Below are 21,821 nucleotides of genomic sequence, written 5' to 3'. Positions count from 1 at the left end.
AAATGAGTTATACCAATGGCTATTACGTCAGTGTAATAGCAGAGTGGAACTTGGAGTTTTATGAATGCAGCAGATGGAAATAGGAGGAGGATAAAGGGGAGACGGAGCTACAGTATTATGCTATAAACAGCACAAAAATAGGAGCTCAACTGAGAGTTAAAAAGTAATGGATTATGCACAAAAACTTGAATCTGGAATCATAAACCTCAAACCAACAGAACAGTGCACTCCAAGGTCTGGGATTTATATTACAGAGAGTCAACAGCCATTTGTCTTAGTCAAATGTGACAAGTAGGCCCATGGTAAGGCTTGGTGATGCTTCACAGATGAGCATTAGTGATATATTAGTGAACCAAGTACACAGTGTTGGAGACGGAAAGGTTTTGCTGCTAACATTTTGGTGCCGTGGTTCACAAGACACCTTCATAGGTCTCTGTAAGTCAGAGGCAGACAAAATGTTTTGGCTCATTAGTGTATGGTAGTAGTAGTAGTAGTAGTAACTGAGTATCGTTTACAGATCAGGCAATGGAAGTGATGGTTTAGTCATCGCTTTACAGTTTTCTAATTCAGTTTTTATTGTCATTTGTGTCAAAAGTGTAAGATTGATGTTGGAGGAAGTGAAGTTAATTCTATTTAGCTTCATTCATTAGGCCATCCTGTGTCAGTTAATGTTTGCTAAATGCCCAAAGCGTCGATATTAACCGGGTCAGTCGAACTCTGCTGAAGCCTAGGGGCATTTTTTGTTGACCATTATCTCCGTCACTGGCACAAACCCACAAACCCAGTGTTAGAGGTCAGATTCAGGAAGTGCATTTGTACGTGTGTTGATGTTAAATTGACTGTTTCCAATGATTTGTCTTTACATCAGTGTTGTGTTGAAGCTGAGATGCATGGAGAAGATTTTAAATGTGGTTACGTAAAAAAAATCCCATTCATTTGCAAATTATTGGGCAACCAGTATAATCTTTTTTTTTCTTCTAAAAAATTGTTTGGTGTGTTTATGTTTGTTTTTGTCTGAGTGCTTTTCATTAGCAATTTTTTATGCCTGTTCGTAAAATGTACATTCAAAAGACAGAGTCGAACGACCTTCAAACATCACATCTGCCAAATATATGGTTTTGATATATGTTTTTTTGATCAGGTAAATCTTGTACCATAATCCCTTGATCTTAAAGGCTGAAACAAATAATGTGTCTGTTTCCAACTGGAAGAAAGATAGAAATGATTGTCAATGGACCAACAGAACCCGAATACCTCTGTCACAAAACAGGTTATTTTGGGGCCTCTCTGCAGGTCTGTCAATCTCTCTTCCTCCTAACAGCCCGCTTTAATGAGTGGCTCAGTTTTTCATTTTTTCGTTGCCTCAGATAATCTCTCTGTGAAGTGGTATGTAATGACCTAAAGGGGTTATGGCTGGAGATTAGGATTTAACACGTTCATTCAGAGACTATAACCTTGTAAATTTTGCTAGTATGGCACAGTCATACATAGTCATATGTAGAGCTCCTAATGTTGGACAGAGGAAGAAAGACAGACAAGTAAAGAACATAATCTTAATTTAAAAAAATCCTTTGGAATGTTTAATTGGCAGTATTACCCTTAATATGTACATCTACATCAAGCAATATTTATAAAACCTTCCACAGAGCAGATTTTGTTCCAGTGTATTTGGAACAGTGATATTTTTTGAATCACCACACAACTAATCACTAATCACTGAGCTGTCATCAGACGGTGATGATAAAGCTCCCAGCTCTGACATCCATCCCACAAGGTAAGAATGACAGCACACAAAAAAGTTCTCATCCCATCTCATTTTCTACTACTGCTGATCCTCACTAGGGTTGTGGGGGTTTCCCAGCTGTCATCAGGCGAGAGGCGGGGTACACCCTGGACGGGTTGCCAGTCTATCGCAGGGCTAACACTGAGACACACAACCATTCGCACACACTCACACCTACAGTCAATTTAGAGTCCAAAAAAGTAAACTAAAAATGGAAAAGAAACGTAAATACACTACTTACATGGTACATTCTTACATGGTACACTTGAGACTACTCTTTTTCTTCCTTCCATAGTTCTTCACAAGTCCAGTTTCAGATTCCACCTCCAGGTTTGGTGCACCCTCATGTTTGTAAGGACTCAAAGTTGCCCTATAGTAGAATTATCTGGCCAGTTTATGTAACTGCAGTGCTTTAGTTTGTGTGTTATGTGTGTGAGAGGGCAGGCCTGATATTGATTGTGTGTCTTTTGATTTGAACATCCTTATAACCTATATGCTATGAATATATGTCAGTCCTCATACACTCCTGAAAGGATGCTTATAGGCCTAATGGTAATTTATCAATAACCTTTTATTTTGTGTCCTCAAAAAAACAGGCCATGGTATCATGGCTTGGATTATACTGCCATCTTGTGGAATAAGGTTAGAGTCTTTTTAAATATTGACATTAAAATCAGTTTATCAGTTAGTTCCACACTGTACTGTAAGGGAATTTTAATCTGGAAACACATACATCTGCCTATATAACACAGCATATAGAGCGATCAGGGAGGCGGATGCATCAGGAATATATTAAATGACCTTCCTTTTGATCTGCTGATACTGTAATTTTACATTCCACTGATTTATGACATGGGGAAAATTGCATCCATGAAACAGAATATCAGTGAGATATAATTGTTCTACTGTAATGACCTGCATTACGTATGTTTGCAGCAGAGTGGGATTTTAAAGATTGTTGAACAGCGTAGCATCAGCGAAATGTCCTAAGACAGTTATTCCACAGAGACGGCTATCTGCAGCCTCTCCGCTGCCACGTTCACCTGTGGAAGAGCCAAGTGAGAGTGACAGAACAAGACTTTTGGTCTGTCACTTTTAATATGCAAAGTTAAATACCTCAATAACACAACAACACATTATAAGACACGTGTGTGTGTGTGTGTGTGTGTGTGTCTCAAACTGTATAACTTGCGTTTACTATTTCAGCTTTAGTCCTACCTTTTCCATTTTTTCTGATGTTCTCTCTTTGCAGCTATTTGTTGTTTAAATTATGCTCTGTAGCGTCTCTAGAATTTCTGTTGTGTTTATCATTATACCTCAACAATGGTATAATGGCAACGAGACTATAAGTTATATGGACTTCAAACCACCGTTTACACTCATTCGAGTGTAGAGTTGGATGCCAGGCTATGGTCTGCCTTTATGTTGCGTTTCACTGAATCAAAGAGGATATCTGATGCTTATTTGAATGTCAGTGATTCCCATAGGCTACATATTTTCTCATATGATTGTAGGGAATGTGCTGAGTGGAAAATTGTTTATTGACCATAAGTTAATGTGCTCTGAGATGTAGGCCATGCTCCAACACTGACACACACAGTAGGAGGTCATTTATATAATTAGCCACTCAAGAGCTTCTTACAGAATATTTATCACATTATTCACGCTATTCTGTTAGTGTGTACACTAACAGACTGTAGACTGTATATACACTGTATATACACTACACTACACTATAGACTGTAGATCGTTCCTCTCCTACATATAATGTAATATAAGTATGTACTGTGCTGATTTTGCTGCTACTTTATTCATTGTTGACGCTCATTTCAAAACGTTCCAGTTACTTACAAATGTCAGGCTACTGCATTTCCATTGTAGTGGTACTTACAGCACTTTATAATGCTAGAAGTGCCATTCACCCACAGTTGCAATGTGGTGTGCTCACCAGCCAACCTTGGTTCAGTGTCGCGCACTTCAACCCAACAACCCTGGATTATTAGACACCCCTCACAGCTGTGGCATTTTTGGATGGAGGCATATTTTCCCTTAAGCTCTCATCTCTGCCGTCCATTATGTAATCTAAGCAATGGATAATCAAAATCAAATCAAATTTCAGTTGATTGAGAATGTCTTAGGAAGAGTATCACACCCATAGCAATGTTATTCCTTGAAGCCATCTCCAGCAGGATGCAGCCTGAGACAGACACACACACACACACACACACACACACACACACACACACACACACACACACACACACACACACACACACACACACACAAACAGTTTAGGAACGACTAAAAATAAATTCACAAGATCCCAAACTGATCAAGTATCTGTGGGATGATCCACAGAGGCCCCTCCCCTCAACCCATAGGACCCAAAGGCCCCCACTAACAACATCTTGTTACCAGACACCACAGGATGCCCTCAGAAGAACCATGTCCATTCACTGACGAGTCAAAACTGTTTTGGAGGCACAAGGGAGACCTACACAATATTAGGTCATAATGTTATGCCTGATTGGTGTAAGAAATCTTCTAATCTTCTATAACCTCTTATCCTCTAGAGGGTAAGAAGAAAGAACAGTTTTCCTTCTTTGGGGGGTTTTGCCAGGCCTTTACTGCAGCTGTCTACAGTTGATTGTGTTTTCACCTCCTTTTAGTTTTGTCTTAACTGAGTGAGTTCTCAATAAATGGGTTGAGACTAACTACATAATTTTGGGTCCCGTCATTATTCCACTTCTTTGTCTTCACAGTCTTCTGGGATTCATTCACATTATGAATAGTGTTTGGCTGACTGACAGTTAATCCCTATACACTTCAGAATTCTTCTGGTACGTCTGTCTGTCACATCATCAGTAATGAATGATGACCCACTGCCTTAAGTAGTTATGCATGCCCATGCATCACGCTGCCTGCACTGTGTTACAGATAATGCACGCTTGGGATCATGAGCTATTTGAGTCCTTCTCAATACTTTTTACAGGTTTATCTGTCCAAAGAATGCTCTAGCTTTTTATGATGATTTTGGCAAAACATCAGCCTTTCCACTCTCTGATGAACGTCTACCTCCTAGAAAATGTAATGTAAAATGTAAAATGTATGTAATGTAAAATGTAAAATGTAACTCTCTAAAAGATGTTGTGAAGGATTTTTCTTTACCATTGGTAATCATCTACCAATGTCTTCTTTGGATATCCAGGTAGGCTTACCACTGGTGCCCCTTTTGTTTTCCTCAGGATGTACCAAACTGCTGACGTGTTCTCTCCTAATGGTCCTACTATCTCTCTGATGGGTTGGTTTGGTTTCATCACAAGGACTTTCTATTTCTTTTGCAAATGCTACACTTGGAATCAAAACCAAACCTTTGACCTGACCTTTGAAGAAATAATGAAGGGTCCCACAACTGTCACTGTCACTGCCATGACACAAGGGTCCAGTTAGCTGTGGTTCCATGAAAAAGGGATTTAAATGCCAAAACGGTCAAGTTAAAGCCGAGAGATCGCCCTTATTTAACTAACTTCAACATATTCTGGTAGATGAGTCTGAGTATGTGTAGCATCTAAGAGACGTGGTATTTTATATAAATTTTTCCCTTTTTACCTGCTTTTTCTTTATTAAAGCTGTTTTGGAAATAAACCATTGTCTTCGTTGTTAATGAACCAACACAATGGCACAAAGGTTAACTTTTCCCAGGAGATGGATATCCTTACTACTCAAAGGAAAGTTGTTGTGAACTGTGAACTGAGAGTCTGAAGGTACAAAGAATCTTTTCACTCCAAGCACCATGTCCAATCCCTTCAGACGCCTGCTGTACAGATCCTCAACAGCAGCTTTAATTCCGTAAACCGAACTTGAAAGAGAAGCTGGGAGCGTCCATCATTGGGGAAAAATAAAAATACCTGAGTGGATGGAGACATGGTTTACATTTTCAAAGACTTGGCAAATGCAGACCATGACCGGGCGGCTCTTTGTGTGAGAGATGTAGGTACAAGAAGGCAGTGATAAATCAGAAATTCAATGGGTGCCTGGTCTGCAGTGTTCACCAAGTTGGCTGACTGAGAGATTCATTCTCGTGTCCAATGTTACATCCCTTGGTGGAACTACGGGAATTTAGAAACACATGACAACCAAGAAAGTTGAGTCAGGAGTTACTGCAGAGTGCTCTCCCCTGAAGTGTTGCCGTCCAAAAAAAAAAAAAAAGTTATGAAATAACCATGTGGTTGTGTGAAATGCAATATAACAAAACCAGACCTCACTAACAAAATTCTCCATTCATAACATCAAACAAAAGGCCTTACTGTCGTATCTACAGAATAAGATTTAATTAAAAATACAGACACCAACCACCAAACCTGGTGTGTATAACAAAACATTTCCTATGTGAGGAAGGTGTGGAGGGGACCCAAACCTCACCTATAGTCCACACCTTTCACCACATCTATGAATGCTAATGGTGCACGAATGTCCACACATCTCAAGATCCAAAGTAGCTGCAGCTGAGAGAACAGCAGAGACTGGATCCCCCCTCTTTTATTGAAGGCCCTGTGCAGTGATTGGTCAACCTGGGATCAAATCAACCAATTAGCATGTACTACCAGACTTCACAAGTTGAAACCAATGTCATTTTTAAAGCAAACTGTAACAAACAATTGTGTCTAAACAAAACTGCCCTTGTCATTTGGAACCAAACAGAACAGTGCAGTTGTACTTGTGCTCCAGGGCTTTACGCCTGTGGTGTGGGCCCCTGTCTGTCTGGGTCAGGGTGGTGTCTCTGGCGTCTTCTGTAGCCATGGGACATCTCTTGTTATGGACAGCTCCTGAAGAATGGTGTTCCCTCCCTCAATGCTCAGCTATGTTCTATTATATCTTAGGGGAAGGGGGTACGCTTGGGGAGTGTACATGTGTGTAGTATACTGTGTGTTGTGTGTGTATGTGAATGAGGTTCTGGGGTATGGGAGGGGGGCGCTTTTCCATTGATAGATGCTTAAAGCGCTTACAAATTGTATGACCACCACCAACATCACTCACTCGCAATCATACACCAGGGAGCATACACCTGGGGGCAAGGGCAGAATCAAACCGGATTCGAACTGGAATCTAACACTCTACCTCCTGAACTACTGCCGCTACTGGCTCTTATTAGGACTGAGAAAGAAAGTCCAGAGAAGTTCATGATAGTTACCTGTGATAGTTAACTCCAAAGGTGCAGTAACTTGTAGAAAGAGTGAAAAAAAGCCTTGGAAAGTTGGAGATATGGACTTTTTTTTTCTTTTAAACCTCTCCTTTTACTTTTATAACCTTAACCCTAGTACATTAAACATTATTTTCCTGTTCATCGTCCTGTCATATGTGCAATTAGCCCTTCAGCTGCTCATAGCCCAGCACATTTCTTTCTGAGTAACTCACCCTGATGGCCATGATGGTTCTCCCTAACACACCACAGAATTAAGTAAACTGATTTTCTTCTCATTTGGCATGTTGTATTCATGTTGGTTTCCACTCACCCAGCATGCCCAATTCTTCATTCATGGTAACAAGAACACGGGGTCAGAGGAGGATGCAGTTAGGAACACATTTCAATGTGCAGACTAAACTGCAGACTAAACTAACAAAAAACAAAGAATCGTGGTATTGTGTCACACTATTCAGTGCAATGTGCATACACAATCCATTTGTCTCAGTTTTCAGTACATTTCTCCAATTCAAGTCTTAAAACAAAGGTAAGCCTCTCCATACTATAGATCTCTTTTACAATCCCACGCCACTGGTTCAATTCTGGGGGATCGGTTTGCAACCATTTTCAGGTTATAACTTTTCTACTACTCGCCAAAAAGTATCTTCGGTAAATATTTATCCTTGTGTTGGACTATTTCAGGTATTTCACCAAGATATAACTCTACAAAAGGAAATGTAGCTTCACCTCCAATATCGTGTTAATCTCAGAATCCGCCGCTCACCAATATAGCTGGATTTTTGGACAAGCCCAAAAACATGGAAATGGTTAGTCATAAAAGTTCGACATTGTCTCCAACAGAAGCCCCGGTTCTGTGTGCTGTTATTTTCGGAGTTGTAAACAATCTCATCACATTCTTCCAGCCAAATGCTCTCAATGATCTTGAGTTTGCAGTGGTGGCTTGTTTCTCACATATTTCCATCCAGGTCTCAATGAAGTAGAATAAACAATATGGTTAAAAAAAATCTAAATTGCCATCTTTTTCTAAAAGATGAATTGTTGAATATAGGAAGGATCTTCCTGGTGAATTAGAGAGCTGGCCAAATAGATAAGTCAAACATTATGCTACACAACTGGTAACTGGCAATTTTCATTACTTAAAGTGTATATATATATGTATAATAGTATATAAAAGTATATATATATTATATAAATGAAGCATTTAACTACAGCTTCTAGATCTCTACAAAGAATGGCTTATCAGAAAGTAGTATTATAGCAACAAAGGCACCCTTATCTCAAACAAATGTTAATGTATGATGAATATAATGCAATCCAGAGTGTGTCCTAACATCATGAGGAAACTTTGCTGATGAAATCACAGGATGCTCACGAGATACATGTGAGAACTAATAAAATGATAAAACATCATTAATGTTCATCTGCAAGCACTTGGAATTTGAGGGATTTTTGTCTACTAGTGTTTATGTTATTACAAATTTAAAACAAGAGGTTAAGACATCAAAACCAGTTAGAGACATTTTTGGTGACTATATCCATCTCCATGGCACTCAGGTGACTTGATGATTACATTGCTGGTACTGACCGCGTAAAGCCCGTCCTATGGTGGGATGTTTACCGGAGCTTAATCAATTCCCAACGGAGCGGCCCCAGACCAAGTTTGTGGACATCTACGAATGTCGACAGTGAAAATGTTTTGGTCAAATTACATGTTGGTATAAATGAAGAATTATCTTTTGCTCTAATGAAAACTGAATAGGGTAGGGCACGGGCATAGATTCTGGAAAACAGATCAGAGGAAAAACGTTTTGTGGTTCAAAATAATTTGTGTTTTAAAACTACGTAGCAACTGAGGCTATTCCATAACAACAGACAGAATGATAAATGACTGTAAGCTTTAATCACAGAGCCAAAACGCTTAATCTGAGTCACTCTTTGAAACACAATGGTCTTTTTGTCACATATTACAGCTGATATTAAATACAGTCTTACCCCGCTGAAATGTATCACATCACAATGAGTCAGCCGTTGACATGATGTCCATCGTAGTACAGGTAAACAACAGTGTTTGAACTTTCATAAATATGACACTCACTCCTCAGATTTCCTAACTTAAGACCTTTGATAAATGACAAATTAATGATTCCTGTGACTAATATGCTCGACAACCCTAGTTAGAGCCATCGTCACACAACAGCAGGCACATGACCACAAGTCAGAGTAACTAAAGCTCGCACTCGTTTAGCAGCCGACCAGAACTGTTTCAGAGGCCGGAGGGGAGATAGCAAAATAACTGAGCCTCTTTCTTTTTGACTGTGATACGCTGTTCCCCTGGTGACGTACGGTTGGCCGTTCACGTTGTGCTTTTTGTGCCTGTACTCAGTCAGAGTATTTCTCCCACTGTGTGCGAGGAACCCACCGATACACCACCTTGCTGTGCCGTTTGCCAGAATGCATGATACTACGGAGGAGATGATAGAGCTCGGACTCAAGAAGCAGGAGGCCGTCAACCCTGCATTTGGGGTAAGTGAAGTGTCGTCTTAATTCTTAATAGTTTGTATCGTATTATTGCATGACGACTTAAAATGTGATTTTGTTGTTTTACTAGCAGACCAGGCAAAATACAGCAGTAAGACTTAAATGTAAGCCACTGTGGAATGCAAATCACCAAAGTATGCATGTGTTCCAAAGAGCTACAACTCTGATAAGCAACAAAAACAGAATGAAGTCTTATAGTAAAAAGTAAAGTAAAATAAAGTTTTGTAGGCTTTGTCTTTGTGTGTGTGAAAAACATCGGACTGCATGGGGTGTGCAAGTGTACACAGCTGAGTCCGGGGTTGATGTTTCCCCCTTTTTTTCCCCTTATTCCAATTAAGTGAAGAATGTAGATGGCTCAACACGTCAACATCTGTGAAAACGCACAGTACATGCAAAGATGAATGCCTCATTTATTATCATCCATTGACCCTGGCATACAAAGGTGTTGAATCAAGGATTAGACATTTCAACAATCCAGTTAATGTCGCCGATAATTCATCTTTAGTATTTGATCATGAGTTTCACAACAACTGCTCTGTAACCCTGGGCCCTGTTTCTGCCTGTCACGTTGTCCATGAGATTCCTCTAAAGCAGTCTTTCCTAGATTCTGTCTGCTCAACCTCTGTTTAGACATAAACACCAGATTAGAGTCATACAATAAATTAGACTGTATGAGTTGTACTATTATTAACAGTTTGCAGTGTTCGTAAATGCTAGAATAACAAAAAGAAGGTAATAAAGTTGTGGTGGCCTCACATCAATTTATAGAAAAGATTCAAAGTTTAAAGTAATTAAAAGCAAACATTCTTCTCAGTATATTTCACCTACTGTGAATGGACACAAGACATTTTTTTTTACTTATTTTTTTTTTTCTGTGTGGTATGTTGGATACACATTTGTCATAGATTGCACCAGTGTGGCACGGTCGGATTTTTTCCTCCGATTTGGAAAAGAGAGCTATTGTTTGTTAGACCAGGAGAAGTCGTGTGGTGCAAGTTGATTAAAGGTTTCAGGTATCAAGGGGGGACAAAGGCCAAAATCCAACATGAAATTACATTTTTTTTTCACAAAAACATTGTCATGGTACTATAACTCTTGGCCTCCACACTGGTTTTATTCTTAATGTTGACAGTGAGCTTTAGCCCCCTTTAATTTTAGAATATGACAGGAAGGAAATATCTTACAGTGGTGCTGATGTTACCTAATACAGCACTTAGACTACACAATTAGCTCAATCTCCTTCAAACTGAAATGCATTGTAGCTGCTACAGGTCAAACAGGTTCAGTGTTTTGAGGGAAACACATTTTTTCCCGCTAATGAAGATACAGGTGAATGTTCAGTGCTGCTTCAGTACATCCTGACATCCTAAAACCGATGTATTAAAAAGTTACATGGTTATCACTAAGGGTTCAAAACACCAGAGAATTCAACAAAACAGTAAAAATATGCAATTACTAAATAAAAAACTGCTGATGTAATAACCACAGCATTACTGGACCAGTTCTGGAGCTGACCAGAGGATCCTCTGCCAGCTGACTTCCCATATCCGACTCATTCACCCATGTCATCACTGCTGTCATGCACAAAGGAGACATCTCAGCACATGATCCTCTGCACTGAATATTCACGCTGGTCAGCGTTAGAAATGATTAGCTACACATAATCTGTTTCCATCCATCCATCCATCCATCCATCCATCCATCCATCCATCCATCCATCCATCCATCCATCCATCCATCCATCCATCCATCCATCCATCCAATCCAACTGGATTAACAAGAAGTCAAGCCATTCAGAAGCACATTTAAGTAACCAACCATTTGACAGTGATAGTTAGTAAATAGTCTATGTCTGGAGCTGAACAACAGTGGCGGTGTCACAATAAAGGGATGACATCTGGGTCAACAAATGTTCAAAGCTGTTTTCAGACCAGGGAAATTGCAATGATGTGGTCAGGGTCACCAACCCCCAAGGCCACTGACCTTCAAGTTAAACATAGATCCATTCTCTTTAATGTGTGCAGCACTAAAATAAGCATGAGCTGAAAATCTAAAAAATATGACTCTGTTAATCATCATAGTCAGCTGAAAGCTCTGTCAAACATATTATTAGGGGCAGTTGCTTCACAATGAGGGTCATGGCAGCTTTATAGTTTTTGTTTTTTTGTTGCCAAACAAATGAAAAACTTAGTGACAAAAACTGAGTGGCAATATGGCAAACACAGATGCAGAAACCATGCACCTTCTTGGACAAACGCTTGGTGCTGTGGACCCGACTCCACTCCACTCGCACTGTCCACTATAGTTTCTGAGAATGCAGGTAGGCAGCCACTAGATGGGAGCAAATGGTCACATTATGGCAGGAGCGGACGTCTGATTTTCCTACCCACTGAGACCTTCGTAACATGAGAGTAAATCAAAGACGGGAAGGAAATGTGATGCAGATGGGTTCACAATTGCATGGTCTGTCTCAGTCATCTGACTCCTGTGTGAGACAGATGTAGTTGTGAGATGCGCACAACAAGGTGTTTTCTTTTGTTTGAAGTGCTGAGTGAATGCCAGGCCCCCCAGTTGAGACGTCGCCGTCTGGATTTTCTCGAGTGCTGGCTCTGATGTTTAGTGTTTAATTCAATGTAGTGCTCATGCAGCAGCCTGGACCCTGTCAGTTATCACTGACATGACATAAGCCACGGTAATGGTTTTTAATTTTAGAATGTGCACTTGAAAAACATGTAAAAGTAGCCTCTCTTTCCAGGCAAGATTGCTGCCCTTAATTGAAATATGGTCCTTGTTCTGTGTCATCATCTGTCATCATACCATCCATAAGAGAGGTACAGCAGAATCCCACAACTTGCAAAACCATAAGATTTGTTAAACGTGCAAATTATTAATTTAGATACCAAGTCTCTGCATAAAGTTGCTGTTCTATTTCCATTACATGTCTTATGTTAATGGAATGTGTGGAATTAAAACTCAAAAACTGAGATGTAATGCCATGTATAAAACACCTACTGTTCAAGTGAAACTGAGCTGGTGTAAGACTGTGGTTTCTGATGTTGAGATGGAAAAGGATTAGTTAACCTGAGATATACAGGGCCCAAGACAGAAATATGACCTGCCAGCTCCTCCTGGCTACTGTTTAATCCAAGGCTCAAACTGAAAGTGGGGCGAGAGGTGTGCTTGTGGGTCCTCGACGCCCATTAAGTTATGCTACTGTTTAAAATGTGAAAATTCTGTCAAAATGAAAACATGTTGTAACTATGTGCTCTTCTCCCGGTAGCCAGCAACTGGAAAACAAAGCTTTGTTCCTTTATCCCTCTTAGTCTTTTTCCACAGGAAACATGCAAAATTAGCGGAAAACCATCACACGTCTTAATCCTCCACCCCTTCTAACTTCAAATGCTCCATGAACACCCCCGTCACATTTAAAACCTTGGAGTCATCTACTGCCTTGCTTATACTTTAAAAACAGTCACATCCTTTTGCACTAACCTCTTAGAGACTGCTCTATCCCATGTGGACTTTGTTAAGAGGGAATTGACCTCTTTATATTTGACAGCTTAAGGGTCACATGGGCCAATCCGGAATATACCGTATGTATAAATGTATAATTGTACATAATATCCCTGAAAAGGGAAACCAGAGTGTATAATTTTTTGCTTCTACGAAACCAGACATACACTTCAAACAGGCTGATTCTCAAAAGTGTTTGTACAAACCCACAAGAAACTGATCTGTCCCATGTGGCCTGTTTTGAGAAGGAGTCAACCTCTTTGCAATTGAAGACAGACCCTGACTTAGGCAGCTCTATAAGGGGTCGCTATGTTGGTTAATAGAATAGTTGTTAATACAAGACTTGCATCTGCCACCCTAGACCCTTCTCTTCCCACATAAAGCCCCTAAAAACCCTTAAGATTCACAGAGACATTTTCAAGACACCATCACTATTTCTCCTGGATTTCTAAAACAGACGTGGTCAGTTACCATAGTTACCACAGCCAAAACAGAAGCTCACGAGGATGAATCAAACCACAATCATCCTCCAGTGTCTAAAAAATAAACTGAATATGTATTTTTATTTACATTTACTGACTGTTGAAACCCATTTAACATCATTATTTTTTCCAGACATTTCTCACTAGTAGCTAATAAAGCTTGTTTCTCAAAACCAGAACCTGTCTTTGGTTTAGGTTTGATTTAGGCAAAATTATTTAATTAACAGAAAACATAGACTTCCTTTAATAACATCAGTGGTTATTTAGTTAACACCTTGCTAAAGTGTAAAGTGTGCTTCCAATTTGGTTACATTTGTGTTAAATTTGTGTAACCAAATTGGGAGCAGAAACTCCGGTGCACTTTTGCAGTAGTTGTTGGAATTGTTAGATATACTGTATATCCATGCACGAATAGAGAGGAGACAGATCTTGAAACACCCTGGGTTTATCCCAGCCTAGAAATCAGCAATTGCACCATTTTGAAACCAAAAAGTTCCATGTATTTTTCTGTGACGGTTACATCCCTAAAGCCTCAAAGAGCAAGATTTTTGCCAGGGCTAGACATTTCCTGATCTCAGTGTTGCTTAGCAGGGAGTCCCCCGTTGTCAAGATCCAACACTCAACTCAACTCCAACACCAACAAGATAAAAGCCGGTGGTCACAGGACAGGAAGCGGCGATAGGATGGTTTGCTGTGTTGTTAATCGGAACCATTCACAGAGGGAGAGGGTGAAACTGAACCGTGGAGCATTAGTAAATAAAAATGTCACTTTTGGCTGTAACTTATCTCAGAGACAGAACATCTGTTGCAGACCATTTCCTTACAAGCATTACAATGACTTGATTCAAATGCATATAAAGCATTCACAGGTATTCAAGAAAGAACTCCAAGGTCTCTTCATGTTTATATAGGGTCCAAGCTAAGTAGGTTAGATTCCAACCCAGCGGACCTAGTGCCTCACATCCTATATTACTGCAATAACAAGAATCTCTGACATGACTCAGTGGAGGGATGTCCTTGTGAATACTGGGCTGTGCCTATCAAAAAGACTTAAAAGGTCAAAACCTTGTGTGGGTGGGTGATTGGAGCAAGCATTTTTATCAGCAAGACCAAGATAACCTTTGGGAGAAGGTATGTTGTTCTTCTTCCTGCCCTCTGTTATCACTCACATCAATTTTGTACTTGACATATGAGAGTGCACTAAGCACTTATATCTCATCTGTGAAAAGCTTTACCAACAGGTCTGGTTGGCTCTGTGTGACTAGGTCCACCTTAAGTCTGGGTATAAATAAAGAAGAATTCACTCAAGAAAACCTTGGTTTTATTTAGTCTTGCTTGATTTTTATTTACTTGCTTGACACTTCTGGATTAATGACTGTTTGTCTTTTCTGTATTTCTTTCCTAAGGGCAAAGACAGTGATGAACAGCCACAGCTGACACTTGAAATAGCGGAGCCACACACAGAGGCTCTGGAGGAGACAGCTGACAAAGGTGCGGATTTGGTTTACGCCCTCAATGACAGGCCGCCCTGGTACCTCTGCATTCTGCTCGGCTTTCAGGTAAATTAATCTCATCAGAAGAGTTGCATATGTATGTATGACAAAGAGATCCACTAATACTGGCAGGTTTGTAATTACCTCTATGGGTTTGTCCCTGAAAACAAATTCTTTGAGGCTTAAAAAGTCATTCTTGATAGCTAGGACAAGCTTTCTTCAAGAAACAACACTGATTGTGCAGGTCTCTTTTACAGCAGAGAACACACATTCAGCGTATCAATGTGAAATACCACAACCTATTTAAAGATCTTTAACAAAAGGAATGATCCTTCTACATTAACGTTGTCATGTTAGTGTGACACATCCATAATAACTGTAAACACATTAGACTGTGGGCCTTGCCAATGGCATCCCTCCAGCTTTACCCCCAGTTCTAGTGATTTTCAACATTCTCTTGTAACAACGAAAATTAAGCTTTGTTTGTTCTGAAGGAACAGGGATCTTTTCTGTTTTTGTGCCCTTAAAAGAATTCTTTACTTTTCATTTTCTGCTCTCAGTGCACTTCTCACCACTGTAGTGGCTGTTGCAGATATCAGCCTACAGCTTCCTTTAAACACTACAGTGGCTGTTAACTCAACATTGTAGATATATATCATTGGCCATCTTCCACTTGATGTTATGCTCTTCTGATATTTAAATTTATGTGTGTTGGAGAGGAGGTGAAAAAGGAAGTGAGCGGGCCAGGGCTCTGTCAGTGGAGGTCAAGCCAGGTCAGCGTCCTGGTATTCCTCAACTATTTGCCTTTGAGGTGCTGTGTCCAGAGCTAGTTGTTTTTTGCACTGGAAGAACCGATGACCCAATTTTAAAAGTGCTTCTTTACACTTGCTTGTGGTTAGTAAGCTAGTTAGCAAACCAAAACTGCAACTAACAAGTTAGTAGCAGAACTGTGAACGAACAACCCGGCAGAAATGGATGATGGCAGCCCTTGAATGAATGACTTTTAGACTAGGTTATGCAAAGCTGGGTTGTCACTGGCAATAAGAAGGTTTTAATGACTGTATGCTAGAGGGCAGTGATGCAGAAGTATGTCTGTTTGGCTCATTGCCACAGTAACACAGAGACTTAGTTCAGAGACTGATTTTTGTTCCATATTCAGTGGTTTAATGACATGAGATCAGGAAATAAAGAGGTGTACCTAATGCAATAGATGACGTGGCAGCAGCTCATGCTCCATTTGGTAGTCAGTTAAATTAAAGGTCCCATATTATGCAACATTCACGGTATAAAGGTTTTCTAACAGTAATATGTGTCCCCATAGCCTGTGTATGAGGCACCAGAAGTGAAAAAAATCTGCCATTTTCCTCACTTCTTGGTCCACTTTTTAGTGAATGTGTGCTCAAACAGGCAGATCTGAGATTTTTGCCTTCTTGATGCCATGCTGGTAAATAACCACTCCCTCCAGTGGTGGATGCTGTCTTTCACTTGCCCCCGGATAAATGAGCCTGCGCTCTAAAATTACAGAGTGGGTGCCATTTTTTCTCCTCACAAACGCACATGGAAAAGGTACAGAAGAACACAGAAGTCTATTTTTACTCCCTTTGCCTGAGCCTCTGAAGACCCAGTGGATTGATTTTATTTTTGCTGGAAATGTACCAACAAAAGAGGATACATGATACAGGTCTTCATCGACCTCCTGTAGCCGTCTGGTCACCTACAGTGAATGACAAACAGAAAATGTCATTGTAATTTGTAAGTAGCCTAATTAGACAAATTACAGTAGTTCTCAGTTTAGCAATAAGTTTGCTGACTGTGGCAAATATTCTCAGCTCCTGTGGGCATCGTTGCACAGTTTTCACAGGAGCACCTATCCAAAAAACTGTGAAAAGTGTGAACATGAAAAATATATATAGCTTACTGAATTTAAAAAAGTGTATGGTTCATTCTAACTGTAATAATTACCCTTAAAGTTAGCAGAAGCTAGCCTTAGCTACATGGTAGTAACTGTAACAACACATATGAGCAAACTAAGAAACTAATACCGCGTTCACATCGAAAATCCCGGCATTTTCAGATGCAGGTCGACTCACCTTTGGTGCGCGATATCTGCCGCTAAATCTCCCCTTTTTCTCGGATACAGAGCGCTGCCATGATCATTAAAAATGTGTGGGATATCGCTATGTAAACTATAAACGCAGTCGAACAGTCAGCACTCACCTATACCCTTCCATTAACGATCATGTAACAACAGTTTTGATTTGTAGAGCTGAAGCTTCTACAATGATACAGTCTGTCAGGCCGTCGATCAGAATGTAACAGGCAGATACAACTACATCAGAGCAAAAAAACGGCAATGCGGCATTCCTGTTCACATCGAAGCCGCGTTGAGCCAAGCCGAGCTGATGAAATCCTGTGTCAATTGCTGAGTCGTTGACCCGGATTTCGTTGTTAGGGTCACATCGAGTGAAAAACCCAGGTCGACCCGGGTCAACCTGGGTTGACCCGCGTCTCTACCAGCCATAGTCATAAATAAATCCACCCTAAACATTAGTCAGACACAGCCTGTTCTCAGTAGAGTTCACTAGATTGACCTTGTGACTGGCTGAAATTCAGGATCAAGGATGAAGTGGGGCAATACACTTTGAAAACAATGATGCTGAACCTGACACCTATATGAAATTCTCAATTGACCCTGGGTGTGAGTGTGAATGGTTGTTTATCGATGTGTTAGCTCTACGATAGACTGGCGACCTGTCCAGGGTGTACCCGGGTACCACGGTGTCGCCCGATGACAGCTTGGATAGGCTCCAGCCTACCAGTAACCCTAGAGAGGATAGGCGGTTGTAGGACAAGTGTCAAAAAATGCAATTCCTCAGATAGCCACTTGAGCCTGGCTTCAAAAGTGAGTCAATCCCCATATAGTCCCATGTTATAATGCTTTATTGCAGGAGTAAACATGTTGGCATCAAAAGTCGTTTTGAGTTGCTATAGTTAACTACTCCCTTGTTCCTCAGTTGCAGCAGTAGTTCTCAGCTGACACTATTCATGTGGTAATCAAGCGTCAACTCATGTGGTCATTCACATGAATATGGCTCATAAACGACAACAAATAACAACACAGGACATTTTAGAAGATTTAAAGCACTTGGAAGATATGACAGCAGTTTTTAGGCAGTCACTCTACATCAAATCAGTAATCCATAGGAATTTAATTATGGGATTAAACCTCACCTCATCTGGTCCAGTGGTGTTTATGCTAGGTCTTATGTTGGAAGAGCAAACTGTCTGTTCTGTTAATTGTGGCTGTACATCTAGGCTATGTATGAGAAAGCCTTTCTGGTATACAGGGTTGAGGTGAAGGTACAGGGACAAGGGCACATGTGCTTATATAAGGCAGTCAGAAGACCAGAGGGTCACGAGTAGATTTTGGAGCTGAGTAGCCATGACATTTGAATCATTCGGTAGAACAAGGAGACTGGATCCACTTTGACGGGAAATTTCGATGTTTCCTGACCGTAATATTTTTTTCCCCTTTATTAAAGCTTGGTTAAACCGCAGCCAAAGACAAAAAAAGATCATGATGACGTAGTATACATGAAATTGAAGTTGTCAGAATGTTGGCTGCTTAGTTTTCTCCAGTCTTTGATTATTATTTATGTACATTCCATGCAGAGCATACATTTTAGAATACATCAAAGATGGCATCCTGTTATTCTCACTGATTTTTCATGAGGATCTGATAAATTTAATATGTGTTATTCCTCAAGATGCAATAAATGTAATGTGTGTTATCCATTATAAAATAATACATTTGATGTTAATCATCAATGAGGGATATAATGACAAATATCAAGATCAAGTGACGCCAGGCAGCACTTTGCAATAGTTAACTTATTAACAGGTTAAAAAGTTAAACAAAATTCCTCACAGCTTGCTAAGACATTAACAAAACTTTTCAGTAAGTAAATTGTGCAGCACTAACATTTTCAGCATGTAGCTCTGTTCAGTTTTACTTAATCTTATTAGCTTTTGCCAGAAACATTGACTTTGGCCTGTTAACTGGTAGAGAGAGGCGGTGTTTTTTTGTTTTGGTTGTTGGCACACTGCCCTCATTTTACCCACTTGTCTTTCCCTGTTGCAATATTTAACCAGGAAGCCAAAGTGTTCCCGAGAAGGAGACTTTAGCGAGGAAGGAGGGTCTAGACATTCTGGTTTATCGCTTGACGCAGGCGGGCAATAAACACACACAACTTCTGTTGTGGGAACCGACGTGCATGCACAGCCCTGTACTGAACCAAATTTCCTGTACGGAAATGGTTCAATACACGTACCATTACACCCCCTATGTGCAGCTTCCCCACACAGTTACCCCTCGTTCTGATTTCAAAAGAAAAAAAAAAACACCTGTTAGCTCTTTCCTGTTTCCCATCTGGTCCAGACATAAATTAACACACTGTTCCTGTATCTGTTTCACATACCACCCAGCTCCATCGCCATCCAGTTTATCTCTCTGGAACAACCCATGCTCCTTTTTCGCCAGCCAGCTCCTCCCGATCTTTGAGTTTCAATTTGGAATTTTGCTCGTGCTCAACTTTTATAAGTCCTGTCTTTGAGCCTTGAGTTCTTTTCTTCCTGTTTTCCACACCACAAACACACTTATTGGTGTCTTCTTCTGACAAGCTGTGTCACCCCAGATCCATGTACAGGGCAAGGTTTAACCACAACCCCATGAATTTCGTTTGCTAGGAACACAGGAAAGGCCCTTCAACAAACTATCAAATGTGTCCCGAAGACTAAGATCGGAGAAGAGAGACATGATAAATCTCAGAAGCTCAGAAACAAGGTGGTGTCAAGCTTTTCAACTTTAAAAGCATATGGATGAAAAAGCTAATGAGAAAAGAAGCGTTTTTGTGTCAGCTGAGAAAACATCCTTAGCACATCACCTTTCACCAGCTTGCAGTCTGATGGTACCTATGTTTTTTGTTTGAGGATCGAATTCCAAGAAATCTATATCACAACTTCCCGGGAAAGGACTTTGTACTGCACCTAAGATAACAATAAGTCACCTAGAATTAGTATGTAAAAAAAAAGTAATCATTTTTGTGTGGCTGTTGAAAACAGGAAAGTACATCCAACTTTACAGCTGATGACAGCATTAACTAGTTTAGGGCAGGCTAACAAAGGTTATATTTGTCACAGGAGGGAGGTACATTTTTTATTTATTTATTTATTTATTTTTTATATAAGACTCTCTCTTCTGAACTGTAAAAATCTAGGAGGAAGTGTCAGAGTGGACGAGCTGTAAATTCCAATGTGGTTCACTGAAACAAAGTCAAAAGACCACATGGTTCCATGTCATCTGGGTCATCTCAGTCACAATAAATCATTGGAAGCTAGTACTTAACACATGTTGTTGATCACGGGGAATCATTAAATAGTGTTTGATAAATCTGCAGGAATGTCAGACAGACTTCGGCATTCGTCCTAATCTAAATGTTGAAAGGCATGTAGTTGAGGTTATCAGGTTGTCTGCTCCGGACATTTGATTTCATTTAACAAAGGATCCTTCCCAGAGGCTCCAGGCAGTTATTTCTAGTATCTGACCGTTTTTTTTTTTTTTTTTTTACTTTCAGCTATCACACCAGCCACGCTTACTATACACATTTCCCTAGAATCTCGTATTAGTCAGTCAGATCTTAACTCTCTTTAAGCCTTGACATACCACAGCAATGGGCTAATGGAGAACATGAGTCTTGTGCATGCACCTAATGTAACTAATTCTAGAATATGAGTGTCTAAGAAAGCCTCCGTTTTGAATAGCTGCAGAGTTTAGGTAAGTGATTAATGTGGTGGCACACTGTGGTTTTGGGCTCGTCAGAAAAGACAAACACCTATGATGTGCTTTCAAACGCATACAAACCCTGTGCTGTTCTGTTGGTGGCTGTGGCTCATGTTTGAAATAGTAGATCAGTTTATTCCTGTGCGAAGCATGCCAATCTTTAGTACATTTGAATGTTTAACATAAAACGTGATGGAGGCTTTGATTATTTATTTGCTTTAAGCCCAACAGCTCTTTGCCATCTGTGGTTCTCCCCTCTGAGCAGGCATGAAGCCACTGTACTGGACAGCCAGCGAGTACAGACTGAGTGAAAGTAAACTGAATGTATAAGATTTGTGCAGTGAAAGAGGGCTGGGCTTTAATCCTATTTGATAATTGTTTATTGAGTGAGGGTCACACGGTGCAGTTTGCAAAACTGGAAGTAGAAACTTCTGTCAGTCTCAGATGAACACATTCAGGAGAGATGGCAAGGCCATGATGGTTGATCATTTTCCACAAGTAATCTTCTTCAATATTTCCTGTGTCATGAAACTGACCTCATGCATGTTATTTGACTTATAGTAGACTAGTTGTAGGTCAAAAAAAACACGCAGGCAGCTCCGAATGTCACGTGACTTTTGACACCGCCATATTGGCGTAGATGAAGGTGAACGGCGCCTGTGGTGATTTCAGGCGGTCAGAGTTTACTGCACTTTAAACAGATACAAAATGACCAGTACCAGGCAAAACTCGACAGATTACATAACACGGACTGTTATCATGCCACAGATTTTTGAGTATTATCACAGTGACAATGTTCCTGACCTGCAGTATCTGGATATATAGGTGTAACGTACCTCATTAACTTTCCTCGGAGCTGGAAGGGTACTTATGGATGTAGTCAGGCTTCAAGATGCACGTCCGGTTTTGGAGTTGGTTGGCTAAAGACAGCGTCTCTTCATCATGTCATCATCATGTTAAGTTGTTATAA

The 21,821-nt window shown here is 40.2% G+C and overlaps 1 protein-coding gene across 1 annotated transcript in view; it reads left to right on the top strand.

The window, feature by feature from the left end:
* Positions 1 to 9,269: 9,269 nt before the first annotated feature.
* Positions 9,270 to 21,821, top strand: part of si:dkey-106n21.1 (solute carrier family 23 member 2) — a 40,274-nt gene continuing 27,722 nt past the window's right edge. The window contains 2 exon segments of the mRNA XM_047596599.1: positions 9,270 to 9,509; positions 14,926 to 15,078. Of these exon segments, the coding sequence (XP_047452555.1) occupies positions 9,438 to 9,509; positions 14,926 to 15,078 (225 nt within the window). The 5' untranslated portion in view covers positions 9,270 to 9,437.

The sequence above is a fragment of the Mugil cephalus genome, chromosome 10 (genome assembly GCF_022458985.1).
Source record: "Mugil cephalus isolate CIBA_MC_2020 chromosome 10, CIBA_Mcephalus_1.1, whole genome shotgun sequence".
Lineage (NCBI taxonomy): Eukaryota > Metazoa > Chordata > Actinopteri > Mugiliformes > Mugilidae > Mugil > Mugil cephalus.
Note: the sequence above shows the minus strand (reverse complement) of the source record. Positions and strands in the feature narration are given on the sequence as shown.